General features: G+C 62.4%; 1 protein-coding gene and 1 long non-coding RNA gene across 2 annotated transcripts; both read left to right on the top strand.

Annotated features, from left to right (window-relative positions):
• The first annotated feature begins 699 nt into the window (after positions 1-699).
• LOC123653120 lies at positions 700-12,328 on the top strand. Its single transcript, XR_006742750.1, has 3 exons — positions 700-714; positions 2,898-2,902; positions 12,202-12,328. It is a non-coding gene; the product is annotated as an uncharacterized LOC123653120 (long non-coding RNA).
• Positions 1,071-12,195, top strand: RASD2 (RASD family member 2). The gene is made up of 3 exons (XM_036458851.2): positions 1,071-1,463; positions 6,742-7,021; positions 10,540-12,195. The coding sequence occupies exons 2-3, from the start codon at positions 6,751-6,753 to the stop codon at positions 11,067-11,069; spliced, it is 801 nt and encodes a 266-aa protein (XP_036314744.1). The 5' UTR covers positions 1,071-1,463; positions 6,742-6,750; the 3' UTR covers positions 11,070-12,195.
• Positions 12,329-13,125: the final 797 nt, after the last annotated feature.

The raw sequence follows: 13,125 nt of genomic DNA, 5'->3' as shown, positions 1-13,125 counted from the left end.
ATGTGGCATCTCATGGGGGCCCGAGGGCCCCCAAGACCTCGGGATGCGGCAGCTCAGGGCACGTAGCTGAGCACCTGGGTCTCCGCGATGGAGGAGGGCGAGGGAGCCCTGGCTTGGGTCCTACCCAGCGCCAGCACCTGCGGACCTCGGCCGCCCGGCCGCGGGACCAGAGGCCGAGGCCGTGTGCGTGTGAGCACGAGCGCCGACGTCAGCCTCCGAGGCCCGTGCCGCCTCCCGGGCCCGGCGCGCGCCCCCGGACGCCCCCGCAGCGGCTCCGGCCCCACGCGCCCGGGCACGCGGAGCGCCAGGCAGCGGCGTCCCGGCGGCCGGGGGCGGGGCTCGGGGGGCGGGGCCGGGCAGCGGGACTCGCCGCCCATTGGTCGAGCGCAGCGCCGGGGGCGTGGCGCCGGCCGAAGGCGGGGAGCCGGCTCCTGGAGGCGGAGGTCGGCGCGGGCTGCGGGACCGGCGGCTCCGAGCTGCGGAGCGGACCGGTGGGCGGCGGGTCGGCAGAGGGACTCGCACGCGGACTGCAAAGGGCGCCCCGATCTGTGCTGGCGGCTGCCGCTGGGACCGCCGTCCGGAGCCTGGTCTCCGACTCCTTTCCCGAGGCACCGTTGACCTTGCTCGGCGGGGCGTTCGCCTCGGGGAGAGGGACGGAGGGAGGAGCCGGGCCCCCGCAGATAGAAAGTTCGCCGGCACCGGGGGCCGGCGGAGGTGAAGTGGGAGGAGCGGGCTCAGTCGGACTCGGAGCTGCGAAGCCTTGGGGCGGCGTTCAAGGCTCCCTCCCACACGCGCGCGGAGCTCGGAGCGCGGCGCTTTGCTCCTCTCCAGCCGCCGGCATCGCCTCGCCCCGCAGGGCTGCAGAGAGGAGCCGTGGACAGAGCTGCCGAGCTGGGGCCGAGGAGGAGCCCCCGGCCGAGCTGAGCAGCACCCCAGCCCGAGCGACCCCAGTCGGGGTGGGCGCAGAAGGTAGCATCGGCGGCCGGGACCAGTGCGCCCATCCATCCACGCACGCACTCCGGGCCACCTCCAAAGGACCCTCTGGGAGTCGCTAGGGGTTCTCTCTAAGACCCCCTCCTCCCCCGAATCTCCCCATCCGCTCTCCCCCTCAGCCCGGAGCCCCCGGCGGGGACCCCGGGATCCGACGTCCCCGCGCCTCCGGGCACCTGGCTCAGCAGGAGTCCCCCGGGTCGGGGCAGGGCAGGGCCGGCGGCGGCGAGCCGGAGCCCGCCCAGCGCCCGGGCCCCGCCAAGCCTTCGGAGCCCACCCATGGGGCACCGGCTGCCCGTGTCCCGTCGCCCGGCTGCGCCCAGCCCGGCGGCCCGAGCGGCGCCGAGGAGGAGCCGGACGCAGTGACCGAGGAGCCGCAGACCCCGGGAGACTCGGCGGCCGGGGAGGCAGGCTGCTCCCCGCGACCGGGCAGCCCTCCGAGCGGAACCCGAGGCCAGAACCGCCCTCCGCAGGTAGGAGAGAGACTCTCGCGGGCAGAAGCGGGGAACTGGGGAAGGGAGGAAGCCATGCAGAAAGGTTTGCGGATTGTGGGGGGGAGGCCAGGTGGAGCCTGGCATGGTAAGCCCCATAGAACGACGGACTGTGCCCGGTCCGTCGGCAACTTGGCACATCTGGAGAGAATGAAGTTAGCTGAGCACCTGCTTTGTGCCAGGCCGGGTGCGAGGCCCCCTATTTGTGCCTGGTAAGAAAAACTTATCGAACTTCTATGCTTACCCATTGGTGCTAGAAGCTTCCATGGAAGAGCCCGTTTAAATAGGAGGAAACCGGTTTTCAGGGTTCAGGAAGGGGTACTTATGTTCCCCATGCTCCCCCTCTTTCCCAAGCCAGCTGTTGCTTGCACACCTGGAAGGAGGGTGGGGCTGGGATGTGGTCCTTCTGAGGTGCCCTCCGCTCCAGCCCCGAGGAGGACCCCCTCTGAGGAGGGAGGATGAGGAGCACCTTCCTTGCACAGAGCTCCTGAGCTTTCTCTGGGTTGGTGTGAGGAGTGAGTTTCCTGAGTGACTCCCTTGCTAGGGTGGGTGTCTTGTATGTAGCTGGCCAGGGGGAGACCCCAAGCACCTCGGTGGGGCTCCCTCGGACCTCTCCTCTTTGCCCCCAGCCCTGGGAGGAGGAGGAGGATGAAGGATATTGTACAGGGCCTCCTGGGAGGCAGGAGGCCAGGCTGGGGAGGGCAGCCAGCTCAGGAGCCCAGGAGCAGGTGATTCAGGCTTCCCCTGACATCAGGGAGACAAGACAGGGGTGGGGGGCCCCAAAAACCTCTGTCCCACCCCAGTGGCTGCTCCAAAAGCCCCTCGACCACACAGGAACGCCACAAAGCGAGGAACCCGTTTGCCGTGTGCCAGGAGCTCGGGCCAGCCCCTTTGCCCAAGGTCGCTGAGCTGGTGCATGGCAGAGCTGGTTTGCTGGCCGGTGCTGCCTGCCTGCCTGCTTTCCTCCATCCTGAGCCGCCGAGGGTGGTGAGGTCGGCTTTGCAAAGCCCCCAGAACCCATCTCAGCGTGGGCACAGCGGTTGGTGAATCCGGGTGTCCAGAGAGGCCGAGCCGTGCCCTAAAGGAGGGAGGAGGCTCGAGTTGTGTGGGAGGAGGGGGGGCAGGGCAGTGACGGAGCTCTCGGTGCTCACGGGGAGGAGGCCACGGCCACACTCTCGTCCTGCGGTCCTTGTCACCTGACCTCCGTCTTCCAGGCCCTGGGGGAGGGGCTCCAGGGAGAAGGGCGAGCCCACCCATGCATGTGCTGGGAGCTGGAGCAGGGTTTGCTGGGGAGCCGGGGCAGGGTGCCCACGCCCAGCTCCTGGAGGGAGAGGGAAGGAGACTGGAATAGGCCTCGGGGGTCATCTCCCCTGCCAGACCCCAAGGAGGCTTCCCCGAGTCACTGACTATTGTGAGAGGCTGTGGTTGGGTCTGGGGGTGGGTCTTCACGGCGGCCAGAGCCCAGGCTTTGGCACCAGCGGCCGGAAGTTAATCCCGGCCCAGCTAGCCTCTGCGAACCGGAAACTAGTCGATGGTGGTCCCCTCTTTGCGGGGCTGTGGTGAAGTCATTGGAATAAGTTACCCCAAGTACCCAGTGGCTGGGGTGACTCTTCCCCTGGAGGACCCCATCCCACCTCTGCTTCGGCTTTTCTGCCTGCCAGGTGCCCTTAGAATGGCCCTGGCGTGCAGAGTCTGCAAGTCACAGAACTGCATTCGGGGACTCACGCTGCTGCGATCTGGCCCCTTGAACCACCAGGTGGACTGTCAGTTCGAAAAGCGTTGAACTCTGACCCCTGTCTCCTCCCCACTGTGTGGGTGTCAGCCTGGCTGAGGGTAGAGGGGAGCAGGCAGTGCAGTAGAGAAGCTGAGCCCACAGCACTGCCCGCAGCTCCTCCTCTGGGGGAGGAGCAGGGAGGGATGGAGGCGGGAGGCGGAGCCCACAGAGGCGCTATCACCTGGCATCCAGGTGTCTGTGAGCCTCACGCAGCCCCACGTGGTTGAGGCCACGTGAAGGCCCACAATCTTCTCTCAAAGAAGAAAGCCCCAGATTTCCCCTCTCCTTGTTTGCCTCTCCTTGCCTCCCTGCCTCTTTCCTCTGACTCCCTCCTCCTCTCTCTGATTCCCTGCCTCCTCTTTCTCTCTCCTCTCTTGGAGCCTCCTCTCTCTGATTCCCTGCCTCCTCTCTCTGACTTCCTGTCTCCTCTCTCTCCTGCTTCCTCTCTCTCACTCCCTGCCTCCTCTCTCTGGGCCTTGGCCCATTCAGTCACTGATATCAGCATGTCCGTAAGAGGAGCCCTAGGGGAGAGGCTGGGTCGGTGGTGATGGAGACAAATACGTTCCTGGGGGCTGCTGGCCGCCTTCCCTCTTGGTCTAGACCACATGTGTCAAACACAAGGCCCGCGGGCCAAATCCGTCCCGCCAGGCCTTGCAATGTGGCCCGCACCACGCTGTCATCACTGCACTCCGCTGCGTTTCCATCACAATGACAGTTTATGACTGTTCAGTAAACCATTCGGCCCGCGATTTAGGCTGGATTTTAGATTTTGGCCCCTTCTCTGATTGAGTTCGACACCCCTAGTCTAGACAGAGATGACCACCAGCAGCCCAGCTCCCTGCACAGGGACTTGGGGAGCGGCATGCCTGGTGTGGAACCTCTTCCCCCCATCTCTGCTGGAGGCCCAGGCTGGCTCCCAGCCCCGAAGGAGACCCAGCACCTCGGTGGGGCTCCCTCGGACCTCTCCACTGCTGTGGATCCTGTATCCCCGGCTCCCCACTGCCCACCGGTGCCTGAGACCCTCCTTGCCACAGCCCCCGGGCCAGCCAGGCAGGGTGGGGGTGGAGGGAGAAGGCCCAGAGGCAGAGCCATTTGCTTCATGCATTCCTTCATGGCTCACTTATTGAGTACCAGCTGAGTACACGGCACTGGAATCCTATGGGATACATTGAAAGATGGCTTCAGACATGAGTAAGGTGGGGGACCTGGGGGCCTTAGCTTGGCTCCCTTATTAACTCGGGGGCCAGTCACGTAGCTTTTAAGCACTAGGATCCTTATTTGTCAAAGAGGACGATAACAGGTGCTTCGGAGGGAGGTGATGAGGAGACTCATAGCGCTGAGCAGACCGCCTGTGGTCCATCCCTCCTTCATGCTGGCAGGCAGGCTGTGTAACCAACAGTGAGTTACTAAGCTCCCCTGTGTTTCAGTGCCCTCCTCCTCCGTATGACGGGATACCTCCACCTGCCCTCCGGGATTACTGAGGGGTGAAGGGGGTTAGGACGTGTTCTCATCACTTGGGACATTCTGGAATTTATTAACTGCAAAATACATGCCAGCTGTTATTCGTCTACACTCAGCACAGTGCCTGGCACACGGCAGGGGCTTGGTTAGGGTGATGGTTATCCTGGCTCCAGGCCGGGGGGCCGGCGGTGTGCTGAGCAGCCTCGCTGGGCACATCTCTTTGCAAGTCATTCATTGACATCACCCTGGTCGCTTGGAATCAGCCACGGAAATTGACAAGCGCTAGCAATTAAGAGCTTTCTAAAAAGGTATTTTTGGAGAGCCGGTTTACTGCTCAGTGGCTGTCCGTCGGCTGGGTGGGCAGGATGGATGCCTGGATCCCCTGAACGGGACGTGTGCCAGGAGACCTGTGATAGGATCTGTCTCCACCTCGGGTCTCGGCCTCAAGGCAGACAGAGCAGTGAGATGCCAGGGAGAGCCTTCGAGTGTACCACATGAGCGAGGCACTCCAGGCCACTGACCTGGGGCATCCGGGGGTGGGGTGGCTGGAGCCAGCACGTCCACCCCTTTGTGACTTCTCGGAGCCCCCGACTTCCCCGCCTGCACCTCCCTGTGTGGCGGCCTGGGGGTCAGTATTTCAGGGGCCTGTGTCCATTTCTCATTCCTCTTCTCTAGAGAGGAAGGGATCCCTGCTGGGTGGGTAGGGGTCCGAGCAGCCTTCAGACGGGAGTAGCATTTGAGCCAGACCCTGAAACATACAAGGAATGGGGTGATCCGGGGGAGGGACTGGCCTGAGCTGGGGAGCCCAGCAGATCTCAGCAGAGCTCGAACCAGCTAGAGTGACGGAGGCTTAGGGGTCCTGGGGGGATTGTCATGGAAGTTGAGATAGGAAAGGAGGGTGTCTGGGCTGTGACTGGCCTTTGCCGGGGCTGATGGAGCTCCCGGAGGATTGGAGCTCGGATTTATTGATATTTCAGCCCCGTCCACAAGGCAGGGGGCTCCCATAGAAAGTTCTGGGTGTGTCGGAAGCGTAAACGCTCGGAATTAGAAGGACTTGAGTTGTTCATGGGTCATTTCTCTGACCCATATCGCCTAGTCCGGGTCCCTGGGTGTTCTGAGGGGGGGCAGACTCCCAGGGCCCGGGGAGAAAATCCGGGCAGCCCCACGCTCTGGCATGAAGGATGTGGTCTGGACACGGCCTTTCCCATGGCGTGTCCTGGAAGCACAGGCTTCTGGGAGGCCTGAGACAGGAGGGACGGGTGGCTCAGGGGGAGAACGGAATCTAACGAGTCAACATCTCAGATCTCGCTCTGCGCCGAGCTCTTGACAATAGCTGTGTGAGTTGAGTCCATTTTATAGATGATAAGAGTGACTCTCAGAAAAGTAGGCGACTTACCCAGGAGCAATAGTGAGTAATAAAATGAGGGTTTGAGCCAAAACCAGTTTGGCTCAGTGGATAGAGCGTCGGCCTGCAGACTGAAAGGTCCCGGGTTTAGGGCATGTACTTTGGTTGCGGGCACATCTCCAGTGGGGGATGTGCAAGAGCCAGCTGATCGGTGATTCTCTCTCATCGATGTTTTTAACTCTCTATCCCTCTCTCTTCCTCTCTGTAAAAAATCAATAATATATATATATATATATATATATATATATATATTTTTTTTTTTTTTTTATATATATATATTTTTTTTAATGAGGGTTCGAGCCCTCGCAGTGGGTGCTGGAATGAATAAGGGGCCAATGAGTGAGTGAGTGAATGAGTGAGTGGGTGAGTAAGTGGGTGGGTGAGTAGGTGGGTGGGTGAGTGAGGAGGTGGTGGGTGAAGGAGGAAAGACACGAGGGTATGAAGGAATGACTGTGCAGAACTCCAGAGCCGCTTAGAGAGACCCTAGCCCACCATCCCCGTGTCACAGACAGAAAACAGACCTGGTCAGGAGCCGGGCCGAGGAGCCCACAGTCTCCAGCGAGGGGCGGCCGGGCTGCCTCCGGGGCCTGCTGACGCCCGCTCCCCGCTCTCTGTCGCAGCCCCGAGCCATGATGAAGACCCTGTCCAGCGGGAACTGCACGTTCAGCGTGCCCGCCAAGAACTCGTACCGCATGGTGGTGCTGGGCGCCTCGCGTGTGGGCAAGAGCTCCATCGTCTCCCGCTTCCTCAATGGCCGCTTCGAGGACCAGTACACGCCCACCATCGAGGACTTCCACCGCAAGGTCTACAACATCCGCGGGGACATGTACCAGCTGGACATCCTGGACACGTCCGGCAACCACCCCTTCCCCGCCATGCGCCGGCTCTCCATCCTCACAGGTGGGTGCCCAGGCGGGCGCGGGTGCGCGCGTGTGGGCGTCTGGGCTCACTCATCGTCTGAGATCAAGGCCACAGCTGGCCCCGTGCGCCACGCAGGTCGCACCGGCGTTGCTGCTGTCTGAGCACATGTCGGTGCCAAGGCCCAGATTCCATTCTGTGCACCTCTGATCATTGGTCATGTCCCCTGGAGCTGCCTTCCTGACCTGGAGCTGACAGACGGGCTGGGGAGTCCCTCTCCCGGGAACAGAGGGGCTGCTGCCTTCCCCCTGCAGGAGGTGGCTCTGCGGAGCTCGGGGGCCCATGGCCAGTCTGCTGGGCTCCGGGCTCTTGACCTCCCGTGCCCTTTGCCCCCTCTCAGAGCGGTAAGAACAGGAGCCTGGTGAGGGCCGGCCATGCTAGGGGCTCGGTAGGAATGACAGTAATGGCGGTGGCGATCGCTAACACTTATTAAGGGCTGTGCGTCTGGGCCCACAGTCTTAGGGTTCAGCGTTTGTTTATTTAACCCTCACCGCTAGCCTAGGAGATGGATATTCGCCTCTGTGTTCCAGGTGGGGAAACCGAGGCCCAGCGAGGTTCAGTGACTCGGGTGGTAGCACAGCCGATAACCAGAAGTCTGTCTCATGCTGGACCACTAAGCTATCTGGTGGGAGGGAGAGGGAGATGGTTGGGGATGAAGGGGCAAGTGGAGATGGGGGCGGGGCCATCACTCACGTGACGCCAGCAGTTTCAGGGGGTAACGAAGGGGGCAGGCCTAGAGACCAGGATGCCTGGGTCCAAATCCTGGTTCCCCCGCTTCCTGGATTAGTGCTGGGTGTAGACTCCATCTCTTTGTACTTCACTTTCCTATCGGTTGTTGGCATCACGTTAGCACCCATCCCCAAGGCCATTGTGAGAAGGAAAGGAGTTAACACACGAGGAGCGGCTCTGGGTGAGCAGAGAGCAGGTGCTCAGGGGCTGTCGGTGGGAAGGAAAGCATTGCTGCGGAGGCACGTCCCAGGCCATTGCTCGGGGGGGTGGGGGGGGATGAAGGGAAGGAATGAGCAAGTAACCCGCTCCCCAGTCACCGACAGTAACCCTCCAGTCAGATGCTTCTGCACCGAGAAGCCCACATCAGGTCATGCCCACCCTCCCCTCCCCCCACACCCTGCTCAGGCCCCCTCGGGGTGCCAGACTTGGGGTGAAAGAGTCCATATTTCGGAGAGGCAGTGTGTGAATAGAAAGAGCCCTGGGTGGACCTGGGTTCGAGTCCTGGCTCCACCATTGGGGTGGCGTAGGCATGTGACTGGAGGCCTGAATCGCAGTCTTGCCAGCTGCTCCGGCAAAGCCTTGCCTCGTCCGGGAGAGGCTGAGAGGAACGGAGGAAAGCGCGTGGGGGCACCTCCGGCACACGGTGGATACTGCCGGACTGTCAGGCCTCAGGGAGGGGCCGGGGTGCCCACCCATGTAGCCAGGCTGACGTCTGAGGCAGGAAGAGGGGGAGATGCAGAGAGCCACCACAGGCAGGTTTTCAAAATCCATCTTGAACGACACAAACAGTGTATATACACACACACACCCTCCTTTAACCATACAGGCCAGGCCACAAAGCCTCCTCAACTCATGTCCCCTTCCCCAAACCCTGTCCCGCCCGGAGGTGGCCACCCCTCAAAGTGGGTGGACTCTCCCGGCCCTCCCCCATGGGCCCATTAGCATTCCTGTTTGAATCCCCGTGTATCAGAGAGCATTTTCGCCTGCTGCCCTTTCACGTGCATATACCATTCCGAGCACATCTGCCTGCCGCTTGCTGTTCCAACCTGGTGCTGGTGCACAGACACAGAACCATCCATTCCGCCGCCACTTCCCCCCCACCCCCCTAGCCGCCCCGGCCGGCTGCCTCTGCAGCCTGGCGCAGACTTGCATTTGAATGTGTCGAGGCTGCCGAATCCTCAGGGGCCTGGATTAGCCTAATGGGACGGGGTTGGCAGCCCAAGTGGAATCGGCTGCCAGGCTGGCACTGCCTGGCAAGTGCTTTTCTAAACAGCCCACACCGTCATTCATCCCATCCGGTCGCATCCATCCAGCCGGCTTTGTGAGCACCCGTGTGTGCCGGGCCTGGGAGGGAGGTGAGGAGGTGAGGGTGAGGAGGCGCCCCTGCTCCGAGCTCACTGTTCAGAGCACACCGTTGCCGGTGCTCAGTTCTGAGCGTGCCACGTGCCACCGTGGGGACGGGCGTGTGCTCTGGGTGCAGAGGGATGGGCGGCCGCCACCAGGCCTGGAGCCGCTTCGTTCTCCTCTCCGGAACGCCGCCCCTGAGCCTCAGGTCCCACATCGGGGAAGCAGGGATCTTGACATCTCACCAAAGTGAGGGCGGCTCAGTGAGTGTGAGGGGGCGGTCGCTGTGGGAAGATCTGGAAATCGGGATGAAGGCGGCAGCCCTCTCTGCCACCCCTGCCACCTCTACATTGTCCCTGTTTCAGACTCAAGGTCTCCAGTGATGCCATGAGCCGGACTAGGGATAGGGTGGCCCTTGGCAGCCAACACTTGCTGCTTTTTTTAAAAAAAATATATATTTTTATTGATTTTTTAACAGAGAGGGAGAGGGATAGAGAGTTAGAATCATCAATGAGAGGGAAACACTGACCAGCTGCCTTCTGCACCGCCCCCCCCCCCCCCCCAATAGGGATGTGCCCACAACCAAGGTACAAGCCCTTGACTGTAGTCGAGCCTGGGACCTTTCAGTCTGCAGGCCGACGCTCTATCCACTGAGCCAAACCGGTTAGGGCCTCGCTTATTCTCCAAGATTTATTCAAGAAGCAGACAGCACCTCCTGTGTGCTGGGCACTGGCTAGGTGAGGACAGACTTGGGCCGCCATCTTGGCCTGGCGGCATGGAGCTGTGGGATCTGGGGTGGGCTGCTCGCCCTGTCTGAGCCGCAGTTTGCACACCTGGACCACGAAGGTAGCACACCTCACAGAGGTCTCGTAAGGACCCAGGGGAATAGAGAGCGCCTCCTGTGGGCATGGAGTGTGTGGCCCGTGCCTGCTTCCTGAAGCTGCCTGTTCTCATGGTTGTTGTGGTACCCAAACCACGGGCTGGCGTCACTACAGTCATCTCCGGGGACCCTCAAGGTCATCCCACAGGGCAGTGCTTCATCCACACGGGGCAGAGGGGAAACGAGATCTGGAGAGGTCGCGTGGCCCCCCGAAGGTCACATGGCTGTGAGTGGAGGAGGCCAGATGCACCCCTAGGCCACCCGATGCCGCACCAAGTGCCTGCTGTGCATGAGGTGCAGCTCCCGGCCTGGGCTGTGCATTGAACCAGACCGGCAGGACCCCTCCTCCCGTGGACATTGTATTTATGTTATTCTACCACCGTCCCCACGAGCGAGTACGTCACTCAGCCCTGCAGGGACACGGGGGTGAAGGAACCAGGCTGTGCCCCCGATGGGCCGCGTGGCCTCCTGGGGTGGCGGGGGGACAGGGGGGCCTTTGGGAGCCGCCCGCATGCTCACCTCCCGGGCTCTCTCTCTCTCCCCACAGGGGACGTCTTCATCCTGGTGTTCAGCCTGGACAGCCGGGAGTCCTTCGACGAGGTGAAGCGGCTGCAGAAGCAGATCCTGGAGGTCAAGTCCTGCCTGAAGAACAAGACGAAGGAGGCGGCCGAGCTGCCCATGGTCATCTGCGGCAACAAGAACGACCACGGCGAGCTGTGCCGCCAGGTGCCGGCCACCGAGGCCGAGCTGCTGGTGTCGGGCGACGAGAACTGCGCCTACTTCGAGGTGTCGGCCAAGAAGAACACCAACGTGGACGAGATGTTCTACGTGCTGTTCAGCATGGCCAAGCTGCCGCACGAGATGAGCCCCGCGCTGCACCGCAAGATCTCCGTGCAGTACGGCGACGCCTTCCACCCCCGGCCCTTCTGCATGCGCCGGGTCAAGGACACGGACGCCTACGGCATGGTGTCGCCCTTCGCCCGCCGCCCCAGCGTCAACAGCGACCTCAAGTACATCAAGGCCAAGGTCCTCCGGGAGGGCCAGGCCCGGGAGCGGGACAAATGCACCATCCAGTGAGCGGGAGGGACGGGACGTGGGGGTGGGGCTCGGGCTGTGCCTGATGGGGGGCGGCCCCGATGCCCACATCCCCCAAGAGATCCCCCAATCGTTGGCACCAGACTGGAGGACCCCAGCCTTGAACCTCTGAACCTCTCTTGCCTCCCTGCCTCCTCCCTCTGATTCCACGGATCCCCCCGGTCCCAGTCCCAGCTCCGCCGGGCGGGGACTGATCTCCGCGGAGCAGGAGACAGGCTGGGAGACAGCTGGACTTGATTCAGGGACCCACGTCGAGTCTTCCGGCCCTTGGGTCCTAAGAAAACTGATGCCAGGACCCCTGCCTCCCACGGGGCCTCCTGGGACGGCGACGGGATGAGAACAGCACCCGGAGCAGCTGGGAGAGCTCGGCCGTCCTGGCGGGAGACCCAGCCCTGCCCCGCTGGCCGCCAGGAGGGCCCCTGCACGCCCAGTTCTGACACTCCTGCCCTCCGGCTCAGCTGTTTCTACCCCTGCCCCCCACGTGGGCCCCGGCTGCCCCAGATAGGGGCATGTGTGTGTGTGAAGGGGGTGCAGCCACGTCTCTGGGCCACATCCACCCCCGGGACCCTGCTTCCCTCCAGCCCCCCCGTCCGCTGGTTTACTGTGTTGTCACAGCTGTTCTCCCATCGTGTGTAGCGTAGGAATGAAACCCTCGTACTGTGAAAGCCTAGTGACCCCTCATTGGCCAGGCCGCCGCCCAGTTCATGTCCACTGCCTACCCCGCGCCCCGATGGGGTTCCGGAGCCCGTCTGCAGCTGGACACCGCCCTCCATCGGAGCTTTACAGTTCACACTCGCTCGAGCCGGGCCGGGTTGCTTCTGCCCCAGCACCCCTAAACCTCCCCCTGCCCCCCCCCCCCCCCCCCCCCCGCCAGCTAGTTCAGGACAGAGGTCCCTCTAGAACCAGGCTGTCCTTGGTGCTGGGTCCACTGTGTGCTGGAAACAGGGTGAGTGATGCACTTTATGACCCCAAGGCCGGGGCCTTCCCCAGTCCTGGCCGCCTTCCCCTCACCCGCCCCGCCTCCGCCCGCCCCTGCTGTCCCACTGCCTTCTGCACATACAGCCCGTGGGAGGCTCAGAGGAGCAGCTGGAGCCAGAGCCGCGCCAGGGAGAAGCCTGGGTGGGTCTTTTTCTCGTGTCTGGGAGGGGGCAGTCCTGGGTGCCGGGCCTGCTGGGATTTGAACCTCCAGACCAAACGCTCTCGTCATCAGCTCTTACGTGCACTTCGTATTTTAATCTCCTGAAAACATGGATGGTTAGGGCCACAAAGGACCTTAATAACCATCTAGTGACTCTTTCCAAGGCCCTGATTGGGTAAGCAACGTGCCCGAGGTCACACAGCAAGTCTATGCGTGGCAGACACAGGGCTAGGTCTGGGCATTCAGCACACACCCTGATGTGTGTCCTCTCCTCATGCTGCCTCTGAGACTTCCTGTAGGTTCGGTGTGCATTGTGCCCACATATGCAGTGTACACACATGTGAACACATACACACAAGCCCTAGCCTCAGCTCTGCACACCCTCCACCCCCACCCTGGCCCCTGCTGCTCCCTGCAGCGGCCCCGACCTGCATCTGTGCCCCTGCCCATCCCCGCCCCGAATCTTCCGACACCTTAGCCAGGAGAGGAGTGTGGCCTGGTCGTGCCCGGATCTCTGTGCGTTCTCTCCATTAAAGTGGGTTTATTTCTAAGCTGTGTCCTTGACCATGTGTGCTTCCAAGCGGAGGTGGCCTCTTCTCACCACAGCTGGCCTTTCCCTCCCCGAGTGGGACCTGCAGGGGTCCTCGCTCTGTGTGTCTTCAAGGTTAAGGACGTGGGGGGAGAGGGGGCATAAATTCCAAGCCTCTCCTAGCCCAGGTCCTCTTGGGACCGGTGCGGGTGCTGAGCGTCTGTCTAGAGGGGTGGCCAGGTGGACTGTCAGCCTGTTGGCGTCACCGTGTTTGAGTTCCGTGTGGCTCCTGTAGAGCCCAGGGGCATTTGGTGGTGTCTAGGAACGGTGGGGGAGGGGGGTCGTGCTCCTGGCCTCTGGTGGGAGGAGGT

This window comes from Pipistrellus kuhlii, unplaced genomic scaffold (assembly GCF_014108245.1).
Source record: "Pipistrellus kuhlii isolate mPipKuh1 unplaced genomic scaffold, mPipKuh1.p scaffold_m20_p_3, whole genome shotgun sequence".
Lineage (NCBI taxonomy): Eukaryota > Metazoa > Chordata > Mammalia > Chiroptera > Vespertilionidae > Pipistrellus > Pipistrellus kuhlii.
The sequence above is the reverse complement of the archived record's forward strand: the minus strand, read 5'-3'. Positions and strand labels throughout refer to the sequence as shown.

What these genes read in the sequence shown, in the direction of transcription:
- RASD2 (XM_036458851.2), top strand. Translation starts at nt 6,751, where the DNA reads ATGATGAAGACCCTGTCCAGCGGGAACTGCACGTTCAGCGTGCCCGCC. An exon ending in CCGGCTCTCCATCCTCACAG is followed by an intron (nt 7,022 to 10,539) that starts GTGGGTGCCCAG and finishes CTCTCCCCACAG; the next exon opens with GGGACGTCTTCATCCTGGTG.